We start from the raw sequence: 25,875 nt of genomic DNA, 5'->3' as shown, positions 1-25,875 counted from the left end.
CATCCAACCCCTACAAGTAAGGCATGGGTGGCAGGACCAGAACACCTGCTCACTAGGCCCTAACCCTGATTTCCCCCTTTCCCGTCCCACAGGAAAGGCAAAGAGTGAAAAGCTACAGATCTTTACAAAATCAAATACCTTTATTTTTGCTCCCTTCAGCAGCACATGAGAAGTGGCAGTGACCTCAGCAGTAGGCCTGGTATCTTTGCCCTGTTGAGAAGCCAGAATCTCATCTCTACCATTCAGCTGTTTCCTCAGATGGCAAGTGGAAGAGGTGGTGGCCAACCCCAGTGCTGTAACCTGGAGGAGGTCGGGGTCAACCTGGCAAGGTTGCTAGCTGCCTGATCTCCAGTCTGGGGCTGGAACTTCTGTTTGCCTGAGTAAAGGGACATCAGTCCTAGGATTTCTCCACATCATGCCTTGCTTCTGCAACGGCCAGGAGACCAGTCCTTGAGCTATCCCTGCATGGTACACCGGGGCAGGCCCTCAGGCTCTTTTGGCTCAAGGATCCCAAGAATCTATCCTTGGAGGCCCTTGAGGCAACACAGGAAGCAGGGTGGTGCTCAAGTTGTGGCTGACACATTCCAGTTCACACGCTCACACTGCCATCACAGAGGCTGAGTGAGCGGTCACCCAGGGCGGGGGATCCCAGCTCATTCCGTTCCCATGGGGCAAGTGACTGGAAGGTAACAACACCCGAGTAAGCCAGTGCCTGTAAGAGAAGACAAATACTCCTGAGATCCAGGCCTTCCTAGTCTTCCTGATCCTCATGCCTCAGCAAAGACAGCTCAAGGCAGTCTGAAGCTACCTTGGCATTCATCACAAAAGTAACAAGAAGTTCCAATTTAGTCCAAGAAACATACCCTTTGGTGCCTTTTGAAGGCCTTTAGAGGTTTTGAGCTAACTTCTAAGGGGCACTGCGAGCACAGTGACAGGCAGCAATAATGAGGATAGGAAAAAGAAGGGCGTGTACTTAATGGTCACCTACTTATTACGGCCTCAGTAGTTGCAATCTGAAAAATGATTTACCTTTTCTCTTGGGCTGAGGGAGCTAGCTTCATTTATTGTCTTAGGACCTCTGTCACAAATAACTTCAGTCCCACAAGTTATCTGTTTGAAATCCAACACTGCCATACAAATGAGAGGTCACTGCTGGCCAACAGACCCCAGCCAGAGGTCCCTTCCTGAGAGCAGCTTTCAGGATTCCACTGTAGTCATCCGGTACTGTACCAAGAGAATAGCCAGTAGCCACATGTGCCTCATTAAATTGGTGAAAATGAAATTAAACTTAAAATTCAGTCCACTAATACATAGCCACGTTTCATGCACTCAGAAGCCATATGTGACTGGTGGCTGATGCCTTAGGCAACACAGGTGTAGGATGTTCTTCTCAACACAGATAGTGCAATGGACAGTGCTGGTCTAGATGTTTTACTTTACCTTCCTGTGTCCACACCCAGGAATACCTTCCAGTTGTCCAAGCAGCCATAGTTGTAATGATTCCTAAAAACCTAGAGCAAAGAAAAACGTTTCTAGGAACCCTTTTCCTTAAACCAATTTTGAGCCTAAATTGGCTAGGCAAGTTCTGGGCTTCAGGCCTGCCCTAGTTGGCCCTGACCATGGGAGAAAAACCAGCTCTTTACAGAACAGCAGGTTTGGTTACCCACTCACCCCAGCACCCCAGTCCCAGCCCTACTCACTCTGCCCTTGGCCTGCAGCCGCTGACGCTCCTTCTTGTTGATGTGCCTTTCGATGCTAGTCTCACCTCGACTGATGAGCACAGCATGCCACACAGTCAGGGCACCCAGGGCCAGTGCCACAGAACTGCGAGAAGAAGGGCAAAGATTGGGGGTGGCATGGACAGGGTTAGAGGCCATGAGTAGGTCTGACATTGCACTGAGCAACAGGGACTGGGGAGGGACTTCTGCCATCTCTCCCAGCCGATGGGTCCTAAATGAACTTTTACTTCACTGCATCTACTGATAAAAACAGCATTCGTGAAAAAGCATCTATATAGGCTAAGAATAAATTATGTGGCAAGGAGAATGGGGAAATAAGTCTATTACTAATGAAAATGTTATATGTTTCCTAAAATACCCATGCTTGGGAGACAGGAAAGGCGAGTAAAAGCACCAAGGATCAAAATAAAATGGCACATCAGATTCCAGCTCTACCATCTCTACTTGTGTATCACAGAACAAATCACCTCACCCCCTCACATCTGCAATTTTCCTCCTCTACAAAATGCATCTGCTCTTAAAAGGAGGAGTTGAGCTTCCCTTGGCACATACCAAACCCTCAGTGCTAAGTCCTTCATGTTCCCCCCCCAAAATGCTGAAGAAAATTAAGCTCTACTCTTGGCCACCCTAGTGAGACTAAGAACAGCAACAGTTCACACAGGGAGGGGTTCCTGCCTGTGTGGACACTAAAAGGTTTTCTGAAGCTGCCCCTCCCTTCAGCTGTCAAAAATGAGAGTTAAGATACCTGCACAGGAACCAGAGGTAGACAAGACTCTTGTGAGTCACTCTTTCTCGGAAGGAGAAGGTGGGTGGTGGGGTCTGGTGGTAAGTCTAGAAAAAGAAAACAGCACGGTCTGGCTCACTGACTGCTGGCTTCCACCAGAGCCCAGAACCTGCAGGCAGGGAAGTGATCCAGGCCCAGGGCGAGAAGAGGGGGGTAAGCCACAGAGGAGTCAGGGCGGCAGCCAGATGGGTGGACCAAGCCAGTGGCATCGTCATGTGGACATACACTGGGCAGAGCAGGTCTGACAGGATGGTAAAGCACAGGAGGGACCGACCCTGGGCCTTTAGCTCTGACAACACCAACGGGGCTCCAGGGGAAGCCACTCCACTTCCCAGTTAGAACTGTGTGGCTGTAATCCCCTAGAGAGGGGACCAGATCACACCCAGAATAGAATGACTGGAGAGGGGGAACAGGGAGCCCCACTAAGGACCAAAAGGGCAGCAGAGGCACAATCTCAAGCCGACAATCTGCTCAGAACAAGAAGTCCTAAAAGCCCGGGGATCCTGATGCAGATGCAGACAGACCAGGAGCAAAGGATCATCAGACTGGCCCAGCCCGACCTCTGTCCCCTGGAACCCCATTACACAGACTAACATGGACTCCTTGCTGCTCAGGCCATCACCACGGCAGAGCCCTTGCTCAGCCTGAAGAAGGTGAAATGGGACAGAGAGCCAAAAACTCACATACCAGGGACTCCCAGTTTGTCCCCAGGCCCCTTGATCTTGTGGCAGGCAGCCCCCAGAACACCCCTGATCCAGTCTCGACTGGCCTGAGCCCAATCTCTACAACTCGACTAACAGGTGGGCCCCAGTTGCCTCAGCAACTCTATACCCCTGGCCTGAGCAGCAGGAGGCAGTGGGGTGGGGACAGCCCACCTGGTTGGCAACCGCCTGTAGTTTGTTCTTGTCGAGCTGTTTCATTTTCTAAGGGGATGGAAAACAGTGCTGGTTACACTCTCAAGCCTCTAGGAGAGGGGGGTGCTATCAGCCCCTTAGGAACAAATTCCACACCCCGAAGTGCTCTCTACTGAGCTGCTCTTTTCCTAACTATGGGCTCACCTCAATGGCAGCATAAGCCTCCCGGAAAAGGTCCCAGCTTCCATAGCTGCAGTAGACACAGCCCAGAGTCATGAAAAAGCAGAAAGAGAAGAAGTACCGATGGTTATAGTGGCCCACACAGTTGTTTAGCCAGGCTGGTGGGGAAAGGATTAAGGACAAGACCAAACACACAACTTCAGGGGATGTCCTGGTTTCTCCGGTTTATCTGTGGTTCCTAACAATATCATCCAAGCCCAAGGATTCCATCACCAAAGGCAGAAAAATATGGGACTTCCCTGAAGTTGAGGTGAAAGTATTAAAGCTTTTCAAAGCCCTCACAAGTCCCACCAGGAGATCATGAAAACTGAATTCCTTCAGTAAAATGAGTCTGCCAGTATTCAAACGGGTTTACCAGACATCTGTGTGGGACAGCAGAAAGGGACCGATGGTTCTATCTGAACCCCCACCAGACAACCCACTGAACAAGACTTCTCTTGCCATCTGATAGATGTTAGTGCGAAAGCCTACAAAAGAAACAGCTGTTGAGAGAGGCCTTGCTCCCAGAAGATCCGTCCTAGAAGGCACATAAGCCTCCTGCTATTCCCAGGAGATGGTTGGTCCCCACAACTGCTCTTCTACTAACTTCCCCTGAGCCCAGTGTTCCCTGCAGGGTGAAGCTAGAAGCCTTGGGCCTGCGGCCCTTAAACCTGTGCAGTGCTCGGGAGCTAAAGGAGGAGGTTTCAGGCAGAGGAGATAGCAAAAGGATACGGCAGTGATGATCCATCTTCAGCACACACCTGTGAGGGAGGGACACAGGCTCTGTTACGGTGGCCAAGGTTCTTGAGATGTCAGTGCCAATCCTTTCCTACAAGGACCAGCATCCTGCTGAGGCGGAAAGGGCACAGACTTTGAGGACAGCCAGGCCTTGCTTCAAACCCTGCTTCACTGGCTACATGACACTGGACAAGGTAACTCAGGTCTCTTGCCTACTCTGACCCCTCTCTCTGAACCTCACTTTCCCCAAGCAGTGATAACGCATAAATCACAGGACCATCTTGGGGCCCATGTCCTCAGGACACAAGGCCTGGCACATGACAGGGTACCCCATGAATGTCCAGGCAAATGTCAGGTCTAGGTTTTGCCCTGGGGCTACAGCAAAAGGGCCATGGCTGGGGTTCCCAGAGACCCACCTGTTGCAGATGCTGCAGTGGTGTGTTCGGGCTGGCTTGGGGTTAATGCACTTCTTACAGATGGAGACTGTTGTCGTATCATTCCTGCCCTGTGCAAAGGGAGAAGAACAACATGACGACTGTGAAAGCACCGGTTTCGTACCTCAAGAACACCAAGGCACTCTCCCTCCCCGTTCCTGGGACTGGCTCCTGTGGCCTGCAGTTCTCTTCCACCCCCATGCCCCTGGAGGGGGGTACCCACCTGGGGTGGGTATCCAGGTGGGGTGGTGATAGCCTGGTAGTAATGGAAGACGATGAGAATCAGATTCCAGTGACTATAGAAGAAGTGCCAGCAGAGCCGGGGCACGGAGTAGGTTTGGAGGATGAGGGGCAGGACACACAGGTAGGCGATGGCCACGATGGAGCTGGTCAGCACAATCACCAGCACCACGAATACCTGCCAACACCGGGGAGGTCAGGAAGATGCCGTGAGAGAGCTTGGCAATGCCCAGAGCAGACTCAGGAGCTTCCCAAGGGTAGGGGGCCGGTGTAGGTCCCAACCCAGGGTAGGTTCGTCAGACACATGCGCTCCCCAACCAACCCTTTTCCCGCCCCCGGGCATCACTCACCACCCCACACCAGCGGATCACATTGTCCACCAGCCAGTAGATAGGCTCAAAGGCAGCGTCCACGGCGGTGTCACTGCCCCCGAAGGAGTTGTAGAGCAGGGAGCGCAGGCAGACCTTGCCGTAGCGCCAGCGCTGCACCAGGCCGCGGAGCAGAGGTGGGCAGCGGCGCCTGTAGCCCAGGAGCAGGAGCAGGCGCAGGCAGAGGCGGGCAGGGCCCAGCAGCAGGCTCCGCTGGCCCCGCATGGCTCCTAGGAAAGCACAGCACCGTGAGGGGCCAGCCTGGGTCCTGTTCCTCCCTGCCCCACCAGAGGGCAGCTTAAAGGCAGAGACCTAAGGCTGAAGCCTGCTGGGCCAGTCACCAGCTGGGAAATAGGGAAGCAGCTCCAAGCTCAAGCAGGGTCTCTGGAATTGTCTATGTGGACAGACCACTGGGTAGAGCCCAACCAATGTGCACAAAGCTCTCCGCGTGGTCCTGTGGGCCTGGCCACTGTGGCAGAGGTGTCCGGGGTCTCCTGCCTGCCCTGTGCTATGCTTCGTTGCTCAGTTGTGTCCCACTCTTTGCCACCCCATGGACTGTAACCTGCCAAGCTCCTCTGTCCATGGGGATTCTCCAGGCAAGAATACTGGGGTGGGTTGCCATGCTCTCCTCCAAGGGATCTTCCCAATCCAGGGATTGAACCCAGGTCTCCTGCATTGCAAGCGGATTCTTTACCGTCTGAGCCACAAGGGAAGCCCCTACCTCCTAACAACTGTCTTTACCAGGAACAGTAGAGAGGGAGTGAGTTCACATCATGCGAATCCTGCACCTAGATCTTCCCTGGAGCTATCTGGGCAAAAGACACTTATCTGTCCTACTGCCACTACCGGCCTTGGGGCATGAGAGTCCCTGTCTCCTGTGGGGACAGATTACCTCCCCTTGCATGACATAAGATGCCCTGTCTCCAATTCTAGTCCCAGTCCCACCCCAAGCATGAACAAAACAACTCGGGTCCTGAGCAGACCACCACCACCAAGTAGGAGACATGGCGGTATGGAGGACAGTGGAAGAAGACCACAAGGCCTGCCCTCTGAGTAATGAGTTTCCCTTGCTCTGTTCTAGCTGGACACTTGAGAGCTTGCTCTGCAGCTGCTGCCCTGGCCCCAGGTGTCCCAACCAGCCTGTCCAACTCTCTAGCGCTGTGCATAGCTCCTCTGAAAGTGCCTTAACCTCCTCCATGTGATTTTTACCTCAGCTAACAGCCATGGGAGGTCAGCTACCCAGGCAATGCCCAGAACAGAACATACAGATTACTTCGATGATATTCTCATCAATTCTGCAGATAAAAGGTCTTATCAGAGAGGCAATCATCTGATTTTCCCCTATGGCTACTCTGTCATCTGCAACTCCACTGACTTATTTAACAGGCAGCTCAAAGCCCAGCAGCAACTGGAGGAGGCTGTCCCACTGTAGGGATGGTGTCATTTCAGTAACTGGAGCAAGGTACTCCCCTTACACCCTGCCATCCCCACAAGAGGTCTTTCAAAGAAAACTTAATTACCTCCTTCCATAAGTCCCCTAAAGACTTAAGGCAAAAACAAAGCCAGCAGATAAAACCAGCAAGGAGAAGACAGACAGTTCAGTAGGGACCTACTTCTATAGCAGGATAAAGTAAGTTGGCCATTTCCATCATCTCCGAGCGGCTAAGAGAACAAAGGGACAGTGCAGAAAAGAGAAAAAGGAAAAGCTCAAACTTCCTACCTCCTTTGACTTGGACTCCTGTTGTGTGGAATCATGATTTGGCTGGAAGCATGAATTTTCAAATAGTGTACAGTGACAATCTAATGTAACAGTGGAACAAAACATTTCACCCCAAAACAAATCCAAGTGACTTAGGTTATCCACACCATCGTTCATTCCCTTACTAGAGCTAATGGAGAGTTTTCTATTTACTAAAATAGTTTTAACAGCAACAGCATGCAAATAAGATGTGTGCCTCATCTGTAATAAACAAAAATTATATGCCATCTCTCCTATTTAGAAGGAAAAAAAAAACTTCATTTTCTGATTCTCCACTTCTTAGACTGTCTCAGCTACTTCAGGAATTACTAAACTCTACAGGAAATGCCTCAAAAACCAGACTTACCAACTCTCACCTGCCCCATAACTTGACTACTTAGGATTCAATTCTGCCCTGAAGTAGATCTGTGACCTTGGGCAAACCACCAAATTCTGTTGGGATTCAGTTTTCTTGTGTTCCCATTGATGAGAGACTAGGATTAACTACTAAGGCACCTTTCTGCTCTACCCACTTTATGACTATATATATACAGTTGGTAAGATACAAATGAAATGTTTATAAAGTGCTTAGCACAATACCTGGATCATGGAAGTACTCAATAAATACTTATTGAATGAACAAACTGGAGGGATGCCTAAGTGGAAAGGCTGATCAGATGTCCACCTGTCCTACAAATAACAAGGACACTCCTGCCAACGTGATAACACGAAATAAGTGTACGCCGCTACATTCTTCATGATCAATAAAGAGAGAAATGAAAACCACTGGTGGAATCATTGCACTTCAGAGTTAAAAGTCATTCTAGAAAACTATCCAACCAGTAATCAACATAAACATGTAAGCTGAAAGCTGTAGGTGCACAGCTTAAAACCAGATTATGTAAAAGAAGTCTGAGACCAAGGCCCCCTTCCCTTATTTTACTTAGAGAGGTTTGGGGGCAGGTATGGGAATGCCACGGAAGAAATATGTAGTCCATGGGACCACAACTGAACATAGGAAGTTTTCATATCAGGAAACTGAGATAAAGCAGAGTTCAAAAAACTGTGTGTTGGGGGTGAGGGGTGGTGATGGAAGTGAACAGGGCAGGAAATAGAGTTTCCCTATCACCCCAAACGGAGAAGGCAATGGCAACCCACTCCAGTACTCTTGACCTGGAAAATCCCATGGACAGAGAAGACTGGTAGGCTGCAGTCCATGGGGTCCCTAAGAGTCAGACACCACTGAGCGACTTCACTTTCACTTTTCACTTTCCTGCATGAGAGAAGGAAGTGGCAACCCGCTCCAGTGTTCTTGTCTGGAGAATCCCAGGGACGGGGGAGCCTGGTGGGCTGCCGTCTATGGGGTCGCACAGAGTCGGACACGACTGAAGCGACTTAGCAGCAGCACCACCCCCTACACAAGCCTTGAACACTCTGATCCCTCAGTACGAGCAATGTAGTGACACGTGCCACCAGATCAGAGGGGAGTGTACGTCACAGCACTCTCCTCTCTCCAAGGCTCTCAGTCACCAACTCTTTCCCAAGGGGAAACTGGACATGGGGACTATTAGGGGTGGGAGTACACACACGGATTCCAAAGACACCAAAGGGCAGAGGAAACAAAGTCGACAAAACTCATTTGAACAAAGATGCTGTTTTCAGGGTGTTTACAGTCGCAAGCGGCAAGTCTCAATCATCAGTAAGAGCAACACTAATTCATGCGCAGACTTTCCTTCCAGACTAGCACGCTTCCGCAAGATCGGAGGCTGCAGTCACAGAAACTGAGGAAACGTTCTATTTCTCAATAATTAAAGCTGGCGTGGTCAAAGAATGATAGACTGAACGTAAAAAATAACTTGAGTACCCGTTCGGTCTCTATCTTGAACTATCTTAGAGATACGGTACAATTCGAATCCTGTCCCTGGGGACGAATTTCCAAATCTGTGAAATGGGAGAGTCGGCTGGACTGACCTTCCAGCTCCACGCCTCAGGGCTGCCCAGAGGGTGTGCTCCGTCCGGATCGAGGGCACGACCGTGCAGAGTAGGAACTCGGGCTCACAAGGCCCGGGAACAGGGCCCGACCCTAAAAAAAGCCACAGGGCTGGGTAGAAAAGGCCGCAGCTTCGCTCTTACCTGCCGCCGGCCGATTCCTCAATCAGCCAAGTCGAACTCCGCAGCTTCCGCCGCCGCTCACTGCCACCCGCTCCAGTTCGGCGTCCACCGGCCCGGCTCAACGCAACCAACCATGGCCCGCCGCCCACAGGTCCAGCCTGCAGACCCGGACCCACCGCCCGCCCATCCTTGTCCACAGGCGCAAGCGCTAGCGTTCCGAAGCCCCGCCCCAGAACTCGTCCCGATGCAACCTGGGAAACGGAGTTTACGTCTTCTGGAAGCGCTTCCGGAGATTACGTTATAGAGCACACCAATTAGCGCGTTCCTTACTGCGGAACTGCACCTGGATATTGGCCAATGAGAGGTCGCCCTCATTTTCCTCCGGACTTGGGACAGTGGCAGTCATGGCGCCACCCGTGAGGTACTGCATCCCCGGTAAGTCAGCGGTATCCAGAGCGAATCCTGGCAGGGACAGGGGCAAGAAGGCCAGACAACCCACAGCTTCAGCGGCCCCGTGGCTGATGCAGCGTTTTCTCTGCAGGCGAACGTTTGTGTAACTTGGAGGAGGGCAGCCCGGGCAGCGGCACCTACACCCGGCACGGCTACATCTTCTCGTCGCTTGCTGGCTGCTTGACAAAGAGCAGCGAGAACGGCGCGGTAAATGGGGCAGCTTCCCTTCTCTGTCTCTGTCTTTGTCTTACGCTGCCTTTGATTTCGCTGTCTTTAGACAGGGGTCCTACGAGCGCGTCTTTAGTGCCTGGTTCAGGAGAAGGAGTTAAGTCTCTTAAGTTTCTGACAGCTGGGATCCCCGCTGCTGGACACTTAGCCATCACAAATTAGTTGTGTTGTCTGGCTTGGCTGTGTTGCTGACACTCGGGGAAGCAAGCTGGGGAAAGAACGGAAGCGAGCTCAGCCGTGCTGTGAGCTGAATCCTGACCGAATGTCGCCTACTTCTCCGGCTTCATCTCGCTCCGCTACCCGCGCCTCACTCTTTGCAGAAGTCCTACTGTCTTCTTTCAATATCGCCAGTGGACCACAGAGTCTTTGTATACACGCCGTTTGTCTGGAACAAGCTCCTCTCTTCCTTAGCCCGATTAAATCCTACCTACTCAGCGGAAGAGAATCCGCCACCATTGCAGGAGACGCGGGCTCAATCCCTGAGTCGGGAAGATTCCCCTGGAGAAGGAAATGGCAACACATTCCAGTATTCTTGCCTGGGAAATCCCATGGACCAAGGAGCCTGGCGGGCTACAGTTCATGGGGTCGCAGGGGTCGGACACGACTGAGCGACTAAACCACCACCACCCTTTAGATAACCTCACTAGTATCACTTTCTCAGAGAAGCCCTGTAGACACCACTAGTCAAAAAAGGGAGCTTTATTTTTTGTTTGTTTTAACACTCACAAAGAGCTGTTGGGGTTGGTTTGCTTGTTTGTTTTGCCACATGGCATGCAGGATCTTGGATGGAACCCACGCCCCCTGCAGTGGAAGTTCAGAGTCTTAACCACTGGCCCACCAGGAAGGTCCCAAGAGCTATTACTCCCTTTCTAAGCACTTAGTTCAGCATGCAATTAAACACTCAGTTATAAGTTCCCCATTAGATCCTTCCACTACTATGCATGTAGTGCAAGGTAAATGCTCAGTAGATGTTTATTGAATGTATGAACAATATTATTTATTCTCCCTGGTTCCAGAGGCTGATCCATGATTAGCTTGGAATCATATAAGAAGTTCTTGAAGGAGCAGGTTAGAGACTGGAGGTGGTGGTGGTGGGGGTTTAGTCGCCAAGTCATGTCAGACTCTTGTGACCCCATGGACTGTAGACCGCCAGGCTTCTCTGTCCATGGGATTTTCCAGGCAAGAATACTGGAGTGGATTGCCATTTCCTCCTCCAGGGGATCTTCCCAACCCAGGAATTGAACCCAGGTCTCCTGCATTGCAGGCAGATTCTTTACCGACTGGGCTATGAGGGAAGTTCAAATCTCTATACAGTCCATGGAATTCTCCAGACCAGAGTACTGGAGTGGGTAGCCATTCCCTTCTCCAGGGAATCTTTCCAACCCAGGGATCGAACCCAGGTTTTCCATATTGCAGGCAGATTCTTTATCAGCTGAGTCACCAGGAAAACCCTAAAGACCGGAAGCATAGTAGAAAGAGGATTCAGTATTGACTAAACCTTGATTCTGCTTTAGGTAAGAAACTTAAACTCCCTGGTTTTAGATTCTTACCTATAAAATGAGAGACTTTGTATTCAACCAATTTTGGGAATTTCCCTAGGATTTGAAAGTTTGTTCATTTTATAGCTGTGGGATGTGGTATTGAGCCAAATATACGTGGTCTCTGCTATCAAGGGGTACAGATACAAACTATAAGCAAATAAATGCTCAAATGAATGTATGCTTACACATATGATGACTGCTCTGAAAGAGTATTACAGAGTACCATGAGAACATGTAATAGACAAATCCAACCTAGTCAGAAGTGATATATAGTCTGAATCTAAAGGATCAATAAGAGTTGAGTGAGTGAGCAGAAAGAACAGGTTGAAAAGATCCTGAGATGGGAAAAAATTTAGTGAATTGGTGAAACTGAAAAAGGACCAGGAGAGCTGAGACATACTGAACAAGGAAAAGGTTAAGAAAAGATCAGGCTCAAAAATACCTTTCCTACACCAATAGCCAGTACCATGCTCAAGAGGAAACTCTATAAGTATTAAATAGAAGTAAACAAGTATTGTCACTGTTATATAACATTTATTTGAAAATTCTAGCCTGTCCGATAAAATGACAAACCAAAAGAAAGATATAACTTTGAAGGAAAGAGTCAAATTATCCATGATTACAGGCAATGTAGTTGTATGCCGAAAAACTCTTAAGAAAACCACAAAAAAACTCAGAACTCATCTGAAGTGGTAAGATTATATTTTCTTGCAGCTTTCTTTCTGTGGCCCCTTGGCCCTCCTGTATCCTAAAATTTCTAAGGCTTTCTGCTCTGGGCTACAAATGAATCTGTAGTCTACCTGCCCATGTGATGTCATCTGTGGCTAAAGGTATCCCATTTTACTGTCAAGCCACAAATACCTTTATCCAAGGTTTAGCCAGGATATTCATGTTTTATTTTTCTCTCTGTAGCTTCCTGTCATATCTGTGATGAGAGAAACAGAATCCCAATTATTGCCAGATGTAGGAGCTATTGTAACCTGTAAGGTAAGTTGATCCTAACCTCCCTGCTTAGGATACCATCCAGTGTTGAAATCATGATCATTATAGAACTGCACTGTTCAGTATGGTAACCAGTAGTCACATAAGGTCATTTAAATTTTAATAAATTAAAATTAAACAAAATTTAAAATTTATTTCCTCAGTTCCACTGGCTCCATTTGAAGTACTCAGTAGCCACAGGTGGATGGTGGTTGCCATGTTGGTCAACACAATTTTTCTATCATCACAGAAAGTTTTACTGGACTCTGCTGGGTCTAGAGATTTCTAGAGTAATGATCGGTGTGGTCAAGTTCAAGCTTATGTAGTCCTTTCACAGAGCTGGTTTCCTGAGCATATAATTTTTTACTTTTGTCTGGGAAACAGGAGTACCAGAAGGTCATAAGGAGGTGTATTTTTGAACATCTAAAGCGAAACTTTTTCTGCAGAGAAATGAAAGATTTTTATAAAGTCTTTGAGGGCGAGTGCTAATGAGTGCTGTACCAGTTAGTAACTATAAGACATCAGTATTCCCTGCCCATCCCCACCCTCTGTCAGTTAACTTGTAGCTCTTAGTTTTTCTCTATAAATAATTTCTCCAACAGAAAATCTATGTGGGGAATTCCTTGGCAGTCCAGTGGTTAGGACTCTGCACTTTCAGTATCAAAGGTGCATGTTCAATCCCTTGTCAGGGAACTAAGATCCTGCAAGCCACACAGCATGGCCAAATATAAGAAAGGAAAAAGGGAAAAAAGAGAAAATCTACGCATTATTTTGAAAATAACTGGACAGGCACAGTGATCCAAATGTTACCCAGCAGCTGAAATGGAGACTTAAGTTCCATTCACACTACAGGCCTCTTAGTGAGATCTGCTAAAGGTCTAGTTAGATTTGCTATGCTTCCCTTGTGTATTTATGTTAGACTTGCACATATTTGAAAATCTATGCCATATTATTTCATTTGATTCCTCCAGTAACTCTATTTTAGGTGGCCAGAGTGGCTCTTAACTCCACTTTATGAACATCACTTATGCAGGGATAAATAGGAGTTAACTTATCTGAAATTTTATGCTTAGTAGGGATGCTTGGACTAAAATCCTAGTCTTTCCTAGTTGATTCCTGCCTCCTTCAGCTGACAACTGCTAATACTCTAATGCTGCCCTTTCCTCTGTTCCACAGGTCTCCAGCATCAATTCACGCTTTGCCAAAGTACACATCCTATATGTGGGGTCCACGCCACTTAAGAACTCTTTTCGAGGAACCATCCGGTAAGGAGTATTTTTGTCTTCATTTCTCCTCAGCGCCTGGAATGAGATTAGGATAGGATGGGAGACTGGAATTTTTAAGAACAATTACAGTCTATTCCTGCCCATGTCTCACCTCTTTGTGGTTTGATTCTCCCCAGGTAATATCTAAAGAAAATATTACAGTATGTGAGTTAACACAGAAGGAAGATATTAATGAGATAGGACTTTAAATAAAACAAAAAAGAATTGAATAAGCTGGAGGTGCATTGTGGGTATGAGTCATACCAAACAAAGTAGAGGGCATTTTAGGAAGTACCTTTTTTTCTTGTGTTTAATATCAATTAACCCAAGCATTATAAGACAATAAAAAGGGTAATGGGTGAAGTGGTGTTTTCTTCCCCCTATGGGTTCTTTGAGAAGGGACAGACAGTTCTTGTGAGCTAGATAATTTAACATCTGAGGCTCTTTCCACCCTCAGGATTCTGTGTGGTTCTGTGATGCTGCCATTCAAGCTCTCCTAAGGCAGCAGAGTTCCTTATCCTTCTCTGCCAAACCAGATCCACTTTCCTCTAGTGGGAGGTATTGATACTCCTGCTCTGTGTGATCCGAGAATGGGAACTGTGATTTTCTCCTCGGGGTTAGGACAGGGAATACTTCTCCACCTGCTCCTCTGAGTGACAGCAGGGTCTCGATCAGGATTTGTTCTCTTTGCTCTTATAGCTCTTTGTCTGCTAGGAGTCTACAGGATAATTCTTTCTCACAGATAATTAATCTTTCTGTTACTTCTTTTCTTTATAGCAAAGAAGACGTCCGAGCTACTGAAAAAGACAAGGTTGTTGGTTGATTCTTTTTTTTCTTTGTGGCTTTAGGTAGGAATCTCAGTCCTTTTAGATTATTCCAGTGAATTTCAAAAGTCTCTGGGAATGTGGAGTCCAAGGAAGTTTAAGTTGTTCTCTACTGGAAGGTGTGGAATTTACCTCACTATTCCTTTTCTCTTTGTATGATTTTTCTTCTTTTTGTTGACCAGAGAGGAGCTAGTTTACTCTTTGTCTTTGAAGCCAGGTATTTACTCATGGCTGTTTTCTCAGACTTATTTTGGACCCTTTCAGAGCAACCATAGTACCTTTTGTCTAAGTCAGATTCCTGATCAGGTTCCTGAGTTCAGATCTTTCATTTATGAGATGATGCCACAGAAGCAGTAAAAGTTGTTGATCTACTTGAGTAACGGTGACTTCTACCCTCTGGGGGTTAGAAGTAGACTAGCTCTACTCAGTGGGGTTAATAGTTTTGTGTAGTTTGCTCTGCGTTCAGATGTTCTTTCAATGAATTTGTGGGAGAGAAAGTGGTCTCCCCGTCCTATTCCTCCACTATCTTAGCTCCCTCTGATAGTTTCATATAGACCTGATCAGAGCTTTCACTTTACCCTCCTTTCTTTACAGGTTGAAATTTACAAGAGTTTCCGCCCAGGGGACATCGTCTTGGCCAAAGTGGTATCCTTTATTCCCTGCAGACTTGTGGTCCTTTGTCAAAGTAAGAAAGGGAAGTGGAGAATCCACTCACGTAGCTGTGAGAAGGAAGACCTGTGAGTCTTTGTTTTCCTTCACCAGTGTGACGTGACCAGATCTCCCTAGGTGATGCGCAGTCCAACTACCTGCTAACCACAGCCGAAAATGAGCTGGGAGTGGTGGTGGCCCACAGCGAATCGGGTGAGTTTGTCCGCACTTCCACATGCTCAGCTTTCCGTGCGAGCTAGGGTTTGGGATTAGTCCATTGTTTGCCCGCGTTCTTTAATTATCTTAGAAGCAATGTGAGTGTAGATACTGACTACTGAGATTAGAATGATTCTCCTTATATAATCTAAGGAAGAGTCACTTGACTCCATGAATCAGTGGAATAAACAAGGCTTTTTTCTGTATGAGGTGAGAGGTTCACTAGGCAGCTTGGTGACATCAGTTCACACCCAGCTGAAAAGAGAAATGTCTCAAGCAAGTATCTGGGGTCCCAGCTCCTACACCACCTTTTCCCTCACAGGTGTCCAGATGGTCCCCATCAGCTGGTGTGAGATGCAATGCCCGAAGACCCACACCAAAGAATTCCGGAAGGTGGCCCGAGTACAGCCTGAGTTCCTGCAGACCTAAGAAGCCACTTTTCCCATGCAGAGGGGAAGCTATTTTCCAAGAGTATATGTGTGAGTGACATCAGGAGGCTGTTGTCTTATATTCAGACACCAGGGGTTGGTCAGCAGCCACCTTTAGAAAAGTCTTTTCTGTAGGTGGAACATTTTTCTTGTGAAATTTTCAGCAGATTTTATTCTCTGGAGTAATTTCTTTTGGAGGCACCAGCAAACAAACTATGATGGTAGATTATAGCCTGTTCTTTGAGTGTTACAAATATGTATTTTTGCTATGACAAAGAAAACATTTTTATGAAAAGAATTTTAAGTTTCTGTTGTCTCAAGCAGGGTAAAGAATCTAAACCGACATGACATCTAGAGCAGTCTTTGCAGACAATGCCTAATCACCTATCTTTTTTTGTATTTTTTATGTTCTACATACTTTTGAGTACTTGCTACATGTCAGGCATGGGTTGAGCACAAAATTACCAACTTTTGTTCTAAGATTCAGTACAAGCTAAGGAAACTAACATCCCATCAGTCTACTTTAGACTTAAAGTACTAAAAGTCTTCCTAGGATTACTGTGCACAGGAGATAAAAAGCTAACTTGGAAAGCAAGATGCTTAAATTTTAGAATAAGGACCTTGGCAACATTTATACTGGATCTCAGTACTTAGTACTGTACCTTCTGACAAGTTTCTGTTTTCAGCATGTATCCCCTTCTGTAAACCATTAGCCCTTTCAGGGGTTATCAGGATTGAACATTATGTATATAACATGCCTCACCCAATGGCTATCATGAAGCGCTTAAGAATTTTCTAGATGGAGGGTGTTATTTGTTCCTACTAGAAGAGAAAGGCATTATGGGCTTTCTCATATTCCAGTGATCTTCTCAAAGGTCTCAGAGAAAAGGTAAATGTGAGCAATGCCCCTTCCCAATTATGTAGATAATTAGTCAGTCCTCCCTATTCATGGATGTGAAACCCATGAAGAGAGAGCCCTCTGTACTATGCCATCTTGTATTAGGCACTTTACCATCTGTTAATTTTGAAATGTTTGTTTGGCTTAGTTGCTCTTCCCTGTGGCATGCAAACTCAGCTGCATGCGTGTGGGATCTAGTTCCCTGACCAGGGATCCAACCCAAGCCCCCTGCATTGGGAGCAGTCTTAGCCACTGGACCAAGGGAGTCCCTAGCATCTGTTAATTTTAATATCCAGAGGAGTCCTGGAATCAGTCTCCCCTCTGCAGATAAGGGATGACTATATATTCATTTTCTCCTGCAAGTGTAATTTCTGAGGTTAGTTAACTGACAGGGATAAAACTTTAGGGGCCAAAAGGAAAGGTGTGAATCAAGTTTACAGTTTACTAATAGAAAGGGACTGGCTTTTTTTAAGTCTAGTAAACAAACTTTTACCTTTCTAAAGAAGGTATAAGTTTCAGAATTTGATTTTAGTAACCAGTACCATTGAGCAAGAACTGTAGAGACAACAGGAAAAAGAGTTCAGCTCTCCAACCTACAGTGGAGAACCCAGGGAGATACATGGTATTTGGACCAGGTTGTGTAAAGTTGTGACTGGCCGTCCTAAAGCTCTTAAGTCATACACGAACTTGGGCAGTGAGAGACATTTCAAGTTGAATGTTCAAGTTGATTTCCTCAGATAAGACATATCACACAGAAAATATTGCACATCACTCCTTTATTTTATACTGATCTGGAAAAAAGTTTTAGTACAGTTATGCTGAAATGAGTACTGGGCCCAAGTGCTGGGCCAAGCAACTGGAACATGATTCAGAAGTCAGGCACAGTGAGAGACACACTTGGACATGATCAAGAGGCATTCCGCTGCCATAAAACAGTAAGGCAGGGGAGGGATTCTAAAACACACAGCAGGATGAACTCCTACACCTTAGAAGTCAAGGAGCTTATCCCATGATGGTGTAAGGAATGACTTATTTGCTGATAACCACATGTGGGAATATTTCAACCGCCACTAAAAACCCCAGAAGGGTTTTTTTTTTTTTTTTGTATTTATATATAATTTTTTTTTTAAGTAAATGCAACACAAAAACATTCAGGATTGATCCTTTTAGAGTCAGGGAGGAATGTTTGATTCAATCACCATGCAGGTTACATTCATCTTCCACTGGAATGACTAGAGCCCTGAGTCACCTAACAGAACAGTGCCCGGCTGGCCTCTGGGGACACAAACAGGCTCTTACTTCTCCTCATTGGTCACACCTCAGCATGGTTTTCTCCCTGTCCCCTACTCAAGCAGCTCCTTAGTACTAAACCACCATCAAACCCCCCAGTGACGACCTCTCAACGCTTCTGGATAAGTCTTCCCTCGGCTTGGGCTGAGGACCATGCCCCAGACGTGCCATTCTGACTAGACTGTATGAAGGGAGTGGGTGCAAGAGATAAAATGGCTAATGTGGAATTGGGAGCCGCTGGTCCCCACCTGCAGCTACAACTTACAATGCCTACAGATGTCATCAGTGGGACATGTGCCGGGGAGAGGTGCAGAGGAATAGGGTGGGCCAGGGCAGGGGACGGGGGTAATCCTTGGGAAAGTAATCTGCTGCTTGCCCTCACTTCTTGGCCTTGCCCTGGGCAGCCACAGCCTCCATGGCTTTACGCACGGTCTCTTCATCCCCCAGGAACTGCATGGGCTTGATGGGCTTCAAGTTCTTGTCCAATTCATAGACCATGGGAATGCCGGTCGGCAGGTTCAGCTCCATGATAGCCTCTTCAGAGAGACCTGAAAATACACCCCCTCCTCATGATAAGTCAAGCAGGATAAGAATCCACAGACCTCTCCAGCTTTACTGTTAATCCTCCAGGTGGGGAAATGGGTCCTCCAAGGACTCTGGCAGGAATTAAAACAAGACACCCTTTCTGATACTTGTCATAAGAGTAAGGATCTGTATTAGGGTAGAGTCATCACCCAAGGAATGCCCCCAATATTCTTTCTCAGCCACTGAACAGCAAGAAAAAAGGGATGAAAGCTCGCTCTCTCCAAGGGGGATCTGGAAGCCCACAGTGAAGCAGGACTATACATCTTAGTATCGTCAATGTCCTATGTTGTTCATACAGCTGCCAAAATGTGGCCTGTGTGGGCCTCTAGGCCCTTGAGTGAAACACCTTAGGATGCAAAGTGACATTCATAGGGGGAGTTGTAATCAGGCTGTGGTTAAGGATTTTTATCAGCAATTTCAACTAGCAGTCCTAGTCTAGAGGTAGGCATCTCAAACTTTCATGTGTATCTCCTTTGGAGAGAGATACTTTTCATCCCTTTTTTCCTTGCTGTTCAGTAAGAAAGAATACTGGGGGCATTCCTTGGGTGATCACTCTATTGTAATAGAGCAATGACAGATGTACCTGGGTGATAGATACAGCTTCCAAATCAGGTCTGAAATAGGACCTGAGGTTCTAATGTGTAACAAGCACCCAGTGGGGTGTGGCAGCCTCTGGTTCTGCAGGTGATGCTTTGAGAATCAAGGATTATGTTTCTACTAGGAGATAATCTGGACTGTCTCTAAGGCTCTCAGTACATCCAGCCCTTTCCTAAAGGTCTCCTTCATACTAAACCAGTCCAGAGTAGTGGCAGTTCTGCTTTACCCTTCCCTGAGGGCCCCTCTGAAAAGCATACATACCCTCCAGATGCTTGACAATGCCCCGAAGGCTGTTGCCATGGGCTGCAATTAGTACGCGTTTCCCCTCCTTGATCTGGGGGACAATTTCTTCATTCCAAAAGGGCAGAGCTCTGGCAATTGTGTCTTTCAGACTCTCACAGGAGGGCAGCTGGTCTTCAGTGAGGTCTGCGTACCTGCGATCCTAAACAAAAAATCCCAGCTTACCAGTTATTACCCGTTGCATCTGTTCTGCTTATTCCTCATCCCCTAAGGGATCACAGTGATAGGTAAAAGTCTCTCACCAGGGCACTGAGAGCTTGGGAAGGGAGATTATTACTATCCTGCCCTCCCTCCCCCATTACCCACGACTGCAAAGATTGAATAGTCCAAAAGAAACACAACTTAGGAAAGGTAGGCCTCAAGGCTCTTCCCAACTCACTTTACCACACAGTTGGTCTAGGAAGGCCCTATCAGCTATGGTGCAGTTTTTTAAAATATGGCAATACATGTAAAAAAGATAGAAATTCTTTGTAGATAAACCACATAAATTCTTAACTAAAACTTTTAATGAGTGAAGGTCATTCCTTGGAGAAGGGGGATTACAAAGGGGGATTTATTTTATCATAAATTAGAAACTCAGTGATCTAGGCAGATACTAATAAGAGCTAAAAGTCCAGATTCTGATCCCCTGGTCCTGCGTGCAGCGAGCCAAACCTCAGTTTGCCCATACCTTACTGATGTTGCTGTAGAAGGGATGGTCGGGCTCCATGGGCGGTGGCGGGACGTCATAAGAGCGCCTCCAGATCTTGACCTGCGCCTCACCATGTTTGGCAGCAGTTTCTGCCTTATTGAGGCCAGTCAGACCCCCGTAGTGTCGCTCATTAAGGCGCCAAGTCCTCACCACTGGCAGCCACATTTGGTCAATGGCATCCAGCACTGTCCAGAGGGTCCGGATTGCTCTCTTCTGCACTGAGGTGAAGCAGATGTCAAACTCATAGCCAGCATCTGGAAATCGAAAGTTCAAAGTGATAAGCTAATGAGGTGCACTCTAGAGCCAGAATTTCTTCTTTTTTCTTTTCTTTAGTCATGCCACACGGCTTGTGGGATCTTAGTTCCCCAACCAGGGATTAAACCTGGGCCCTCAGCAGTGAGGGCAAGGAGTTCTAACTACTAGACCGCCAGCAAAATCCCTAGAGCCAGAATTTTTTTACATACAAATCTCAGGTATAGACAACCCAAATGAAAATTATTTGGCTAAATATTTTGCATACCCTAAATATTTTATTTTGCATACAGGAAAAACAATATTCTGCCTCTGGGGAAGGTAACATTTGTTGATTTATGTTGCAGTTGACAATATACTTCCCAGCAGCTTCCTAATAATTCATCTAACCAAAGGCCCAAATGCACTGTCAACAAGCTAACCTGAGATCTGCGCTACTAATCCCCAGAGTGCTGTGCTTAAGCACATTGTAATTTTTTATTTGCTTTAATTCTTTTAACATAAGGATACTAAAAACTTGGAATCACTTAATAAATATAATAGTTAGTATTTATAGAGGGTTTACCATCTGTCAGGCACTGGACTAATAAGTACTTTGTATGTACTTTAGTTTTCATAACAATCCAGTGAGGTTACATCATTACAATCCATCTTACCAGGTGGGGAAAATAGAAACTGCAGGAATTAAGCAAATTATGAGGTCACAGATATTACATGAAAGGTAAAAAACCCATGTTGTATGACTCTATAATCCAACTCATAACCACCATCTCTAGCTATCTCCATAGTTTCCTAACTTCTAAGGATCCTAATGTTTGTATTTTAGTTAGAACTGTCACTTCTGATTGACAATTACTAATATATTTCAGTCCTCTCTAATTTCTGGTCTAGGAGAAATGGGATTTTGAATTCAACAATTAGGATACAGTAAGAGCTCTTAGAGGATGCTGATAAAACCAGTTTGTTGCATGAAATTTTATCTTCCCTAGTGTATGGAAATCACATCACAGCCTCTTCATCCACAGTTCCTTTCTGCTAGTCAAATCACTTGACTACCCTATATATCTACCTGCCTACATCAACTGATAAACCAAATTTAAGACAACCCACTCACTGGAGAAAGAGCAAACCTCTCCTCTATACAGCAGTTGATGAGGGGTGGCATCAAGAGTTATGTTGGCCCAACCAGTAAGTTACCATATATATCTTCATTTATGTTTCACAAACCATTATTCTCCCTCCCACTTTAATGGGGAGATGTCCCTTTCCTTATGTGGTGAGCCAGGAAAACATTCCTGTTTTCTTCCATGAGGCTTACAAGACCCTCATTGAAATTCAGCACAAACTTTCCTGTGTTGCTTCATATTGAGACCACCAACAGTAACTAATGCAACGTGAAGTGAATTTTCTGCCAGTCATTCAACTTAGAATAAGGCCAGTAAGAACTACACTGATGGGGGAAGGGAGGATTAGTCACCAGGAGACTCACCAGCACCCACAAGGGAAAAGACACATCTCATCGTTGAGCCTCAGGACAAGTCCTAGTAGACTCACTTACCATCTCCTCCCTAACTTTATGGGGAAGAATGATTCCCCAGTAAAAGGCTGAGTCACTGGGAAGCAACATCCTCAGTGCATGGCTCAGCTGCCATGCTGAAAAGCTCTGGTTGTTTCATTGAATTTTCTAATTGCAGTGGAGTGCTGCACATTAGATACACAAATAGATCCCAGAAGAAAAGAGCAGTTCCCCTTATAACTCTCAGCAAACTCTAAAGCCTCTTCCTTTAACTTGGCCATCAAACAGAAGCAGGGTTTAGGAAACTCCCAGGGATGAGGTTGGCTGGTGCGCCATGTGGTCTCCATCCTTCCTTAATAAGGTGGCATGGTGAAACTCAGGTCTTGCTAACTTGCTCCTGAAATCATTCAAGATTTTATAAACCCTATAGTACTTAAAGCCCTGGTGAAATTAATATATATATATTTTTTAAGACTAGTCAAGTGCAGTAGTGAGAATGAAATTAATATTTTATTTTAGGCCTTTTATATTATTAGATTATTCATATGGTCTTCATCATCAGAATTTTTGCTTTTAGTCATTGACTTTTTATTTAATCATCTGGGATGCACCTAAACGGTTATTTTAAAAATTTAATGGGCTTTCTGTTTTAAACTAATGCTACTAACATTTACTTAAAAACTGAATTAGGGTCTGTTATTTTAAGAGATTACAAGTTAAAGCGTTTGACCAGTCTTAGACAATTGCAATTTGCTTTGTCCTGGGTCAGTCATCAGCAAACCACCACAGACCCCATTCAGTTCTTCCTGCCAGACAGGAGAGAAAATGGCCTCCTTTACCAGCACTTTCCCCATCCTGGCCTCTCCTAACCGGTATGAGGTCACACCGGGCCATCCCAAATTATTCACACACATCCTCATCAGGATTCCATTTCCCAGACTTGTTTCCAAGTCTTTGCTTCATTTCTAAAAGATCTATAGTGGAGGCAAGAAGCTAGAAAGAGCAAATTTGGGCCAAATACCTGATTCACTTCAAGCAGGCATCAATGACCCATTTCAATGGCTGCTGCCATTAAAAGGGAGCAGAGCAGGATCAATGGAAGCACCTCCCCAGTCCGGAGATTCTTTGAATTGCTGGCAGCAGGGGATGCTTCCTCATTAGCATTTCAAAATCACAGAGAGCCGTCTGCCAGCGAGGGCCAGCCCGAGTAGGCAAGCTTATCTCACTGCCACTTCCACCTTTGCAACAGCCTATCAGTTCCCTCGCACCTACCTGTTACTCATCCCCAGAACAGAGGCCAGCGTGGTGGACTAGGAATAAGATGTGACCTTGGTCAAGTCCTCTTTCCAAACTCTCACTTTCCCAACTATGAAAGAGGGCCGGGCGAGTTGGGAAGGAAGGGCATGAAATCTGTATACTTTATGGGGTTGTGAAGAGGATTAACTCAAATCCTTCATTCATTCCACCACTCATTTACATTTGTGGATGCACTCTGGACACTGGGTTTGTGGAATGCTGCTAAACAGCATCCTACAAGAGCACGTGGATGTCTTTGGTCTCCGCGGTGCCGCGTCACTCCCCCCCACGGCGGAGAGAAGCATGTGGCCTGCCACTTCATCAGCCTCCCTAGCCTAGAGTAGGTTTGGTTGTAGTCACTGGAAGACACTGGACATCCAATTTAGTAACCCGTCCCCGAGTTACTAAATGCTCAGACTAAGACGAGAGCGATTTCGCAAAGCGGTGTAGAGAGCGCAGTAAAACCGCGGTGACCGCCCGGATCCTCTTCTTGGCTGGGTGACCTTGAGCAAATCGATCCCTCACCCCCGGCCCATTTTCTCAACTGCAAAATACACTGTCAGAAAGAAGCAGCCTAAGGTCTAGACGTTCTCCCGGAGAGCGAGGGTGAGGCCAGGCGGCCGTGACCCAGAGGCACCAGCCCCGGCCTTCGCAGCCCCCATCCACCGCCCCGGCCCGCTACGCACCTCTCAGCGCCTGCCCGCCTCGCTTCGCCTCCTCGTGCCCGGCTGGGCTCAGGTCCGCGTCGTACCAGCCGCTGAAACGGTTCTCCAGATTCCATGCGCTCTCACCGTGTCTGATCAGCACCAGCTTGTAGGCGGCCATGGCTGCGGTTCGGGATGCGGCGCAGACTGGGGATCACCGAGATTCCGGAGTCGCCGCCCGGCCCCCGGCTGCGCCTGCGCGGTCGCGCCCCACCCGCCAGCTCCCTCTCACTGCACAGCCAAATCTTTCCACTAGCTCCGGGCCACCCTCCTCCCGCCGGGTGTACGCATGCGCCCCGTGCGTGAGCTGCAGCCGCCTGGCGGAGGGGGCGCTCTCCCAGGAAGACAGGGCGCATGCGGCCTCCGCCTCTTACCTCGCGTCCGCCGCGCCGGTCACGGAGCGCACGTAAGCGCCCAAAGGCGGTGGAACCTCTGGGCGGTGCCTAGAAATGCATGCCGGCCGGAGTGTCATCGAATTGAATTGCAGTCATTCATAAGCCTTTCGGTGTAATAAAATGTTCTTTATTATTCCAATCGCACTTGACTTGCCCAGATCACTTTCCCATACGAACACAGATTGTGATTCACACGCCTGCGTTCCAATCTTCATTCTTCTATTTTATTCGCTATGTGGACAGACCGCTTAACCTCGCTCACCCTCGTTTGTAAACGAACGTAGTAAATATTCAGCTGGTGGCTATCCACCAGGAGGGTTTCCCAGGTGGCTCAATGGGTAAAGAATCTGCCTGCAATGTAGGAGACACAGGAAACGCGGGTTCTATCCCTGGGTTAGGAAGATTCCCTGGAGAAGGGCATGGCAACCCACTCCAGTATTCCTGCCTGGAGGAGCCCATGGACAGAGGAGCCTGGCGGGCTACAGTGCATGGGGTCGCAAAGAGTTGGACAGACTGAAGTGGCCGAGCGTGACCTGGAAGGTGCTCAGTAAATGGTGGTGGTTTCTATTTCCATGGACAATGATCTCCATAAGGACACCGGTTCTGACTGCTAGTTTGAAAGATTTGCTCTTCATCTAACACAGAGTTGTGTGTCCCAACTTTTCTAGTCTCTCACAGCCTCTGGTCAATGCCTCCTGGACCAACAACAGTGAAGCAAACTAGGCCGATCAAACACTCCAGAAAGAGAAGGATTACTGCTTGTCCCTCCCCTACACCCAATCGGCAGTTTCGGTAGACAGCTTATCTGCTGTTCATCTAGACAGCTTTCCAGTGCCCGCGCCACTGTGTCCTGGTTTATTTCAACTTTGCCACTTTATTGAGCACCAAACATGAGTCAGGCAGTGGGCTAAGGTCAAAGATGGGTAGAATGTGTTTTCTGCCCTTCATAGCAGGCAGAGTGCAAATAAGGCCCATGTGTAAAACATCTAACAAAGAAATTGTGCCGTGTGCTATACTTTGACAAATTATACAAAAGTTTTTAACACGCACTCATAAAACACCTACTATGTATCAGGCAGTGTTTTAAGTACTTTACAAACATTAACTCATTCACTCCTCATATCCTCATGATGGTCCTAGGAGCCTAGTACTATTGATTTCCTATTTATTGAAGAGGAAACTGAGGGATGAAGCAATTTGCCCAAGGTTGCAGGAACCAGAATTCAAGCCTAGGCTCGCTGCCTCCCAAGTCCGTGTATATCTAACCTAATATTTTTTGTGGGCTCCACATCAATGTTGCATTTGGGGAACTTATTGACTTTAAAAAGTGAGAAGGGGTTGATAGGCAGAGAAAAGGCACTTTGTTAAAAACATGAATCAAAACACGGAAGACTGGTTTTTAGATATGTCATCCACTGTCCCTGAAAGTGTTGCAGGGAGAAGTCAATTCTGACTCCATGTTGGAACTGTTTCTTTGACTTGCTTTCCATTGCTTTTGTTATTATAATCATACGTAATGGCCTGCCACAGAGAATCCTGCCCCC

At 47.0% G+C, this 25,875-nt stretch overlaps 3 protein-coding genes across 9 annotated transcripts; 1 reads left to right on the top strand and 2 right to left on the bottom strand.

Annotated features, from left to right (window-relative positions):
- Positions 1–121: 121 nt before the first annotated feature.
- ZDHHC16 (zinc finger DHHC-type palmitoyltransferase 16) lies at positions 122–9,439 on the bottom strand. 7 transcript variants are annotated; one of them, XM_065923012.1, is made up of 11 exons: positions 9,248–9,439; positions 5,359–5,606; positions 4,992–5,186; positions 4,751–4,839; positions 4,268–4,357; positions 3,582–3,627; positions 3,399–3,446; positions 2,485–2,570; positions 1,701–1,824; positions 1,441–1,511; positions 122–712 (listed from the first exon to the last, which is right to left on the bottom strand). In XM_065923012.1, the coding sequence occupies exons 2-11, from the start codon at positions 5,599–5,601 to the stop codon at positions 598–600; spliced, it is 1,107 nt and encodes a 368-aa protein (XP_065779084.1). In that variant the 5' UTR covers positions 5,602–5,606; positions 9,248–9,439; the 3' UTR covers positions 122–597. The 7 variants fall into 7 exon arrangements, with proteins under 7 accessions (XP_065779084.1, XP_065779083.1, XP_065779085.1 ...); XM_065923011.1 differs by having other exon boundaries at positions 3,582–3,715; positions 4,329–4,357; XM_065923013.1 differs by lacking the exon at positions 3,399–3,446 and having other exon boundaries at positions 3,582–3,715; positions 4,329–4,357.
- Positions 9,440–9,544: 105 nt separating this feature from the next.
- EXOSC1 (exosome component 1) lies at positions 9,545–16,105 on the top strand. The gene is made up of 8 exons (XM_065923010.1): positions 9,545–9,661; positions 9,768–9,883; positions 12,358–12,432; positions 13,603–13,691; positions 14,469–14,502; positions 15,110–15,160; positions 15,292–15,376; positions 15,702–16,105. The coding sequence occupies exons 1-8, from the start codon at positions 9,631–9,633 to the stop codon at positions 15,806–15,808; spliced, it is 588 nt and encodes a 195-aa protein (XP_065779082.1). The 5' UTR covers positions 9,545–9,630; the 3' UTR covers positions 15,809–16,105.
- A 1,359-nt stretch (positions 16,106–17,464) lies between these two features.
- Positions 17,465–24,144, bottom strand: PGAM1 (phosphoglycerate mutase 1). Its single transcript, XM_065923009.1, has 4 exons — positions 23,919–24,144; positions 20,148–20,422; positions 19,439–19,619; positions 17,465–18,543 (listed from the first exon to the last, which is right to left on the bottom strand). Exons 1-4 carry the CDS (start codon positions 24,055–24,057, stop codon positions 18,374–18,376), a joined length of 765 nt encoding a protein of 254 aa, XP_065779081.1. The 5' UTR covers positions 24,058–24,144; the 3' UTR covers positions 17,465–18,373.
- Positions 24,145–25,875: the final 1,731 nt, after the last annotated feature.

This window comes from Muntiacus reevesi, chromosome 2 (assembly GCF_963930625.1).
Source record: "Muntiacus reevesi chromosome 2, mMunRee1.1, whole genome shotgun sequence".
Taxonomy (NCBI): domain Eukaryota; kingdom Metazoa; phylum Chordata; class Mammalia; order Artiodactyla; family Cervidae; genus Muntiacus; species Muntiacus reevesi.
The sequence above is the reverse complement of the archived record's forward strand: the minus strand, read 5'-3'. Positions and strand labels throughout refer to the sequence as shown.

What these genes read in the sequence shown, in the direction of transcription:
- ZDHHC16 (XM_065923011.1), bottom strand. Translation starts at nt 5,601, where the DNA reads ATGCGGGGCCAGCGGAGCCTGCTGCTGGGCCCTGCCCGCCTCTGCCTG. An exon ending in TACCTCTGGTTCCTGTGCAG is followed by an intron (nt 1,825 to 2,484) that starts GTATCTTAACTC and finishes TTCTTCTCGCAG; the next exon opens with TTCTGTGGCACTGGCCCTGG. An exon ending in GGCTGCAGGCCAAGGGCAGA is followed by an intron (nt 1,512 to 1,700) that starts GTGAGTAGGGCT and finishes TCTTTGCTCTAG; the next exon opens with GTTTTTAGGAATCATTACAA.
- EXOSC1 (XM_065923010.1), top strand. Translation starts at nt 9,631, where the DNA reads ATGGCGCCACCCGTGAGGTACTGCATCCCCG. An exon ending in GAGCTATTGTAACCTGTAAG is followed by an intron (nt 12,433 to 13,602) that starts GTAAGTTGATCC and finishes TCTGTTCCACAG; the next exon opens with GTCTCCAGCATCAATTCACG. An exon ending in GAGCTACTGAAAAAGACAAG is followed by an intron (nt 14,503 to 15,109) that starts GTTGTTGGTTGA and finishes CTTTCTTTACAG; the next exon opens with GTTGAAATTTACAAGAGTTT.
- PGAM1 (XM_065923009.1), bottom strand. Translation starts at nt 24,057, where the DNA reads ATGGCCGCCTACAAGCTGGTGCTGATCAGACACGGTGAGAGCGCATGG. An exon ending in AGGCGGGCAGGCGCTGAGAG is followed by an intron (nt 20,423 to 23,918) that starts GTGCGTAGCGGG and finishes TTCGATTTCCAG; the next exon opens with ATGCTGGCTATGAGTTTGAC. An exon ending in TCTACAGCAACATCAGTAAG is followed by an intron (nt 19,620 to 20,147) that starts GTATGGGCAAAC and finishes TTTTTTGTTTAG; the next exon opens with GATCGCAGGTACGCAGACCT.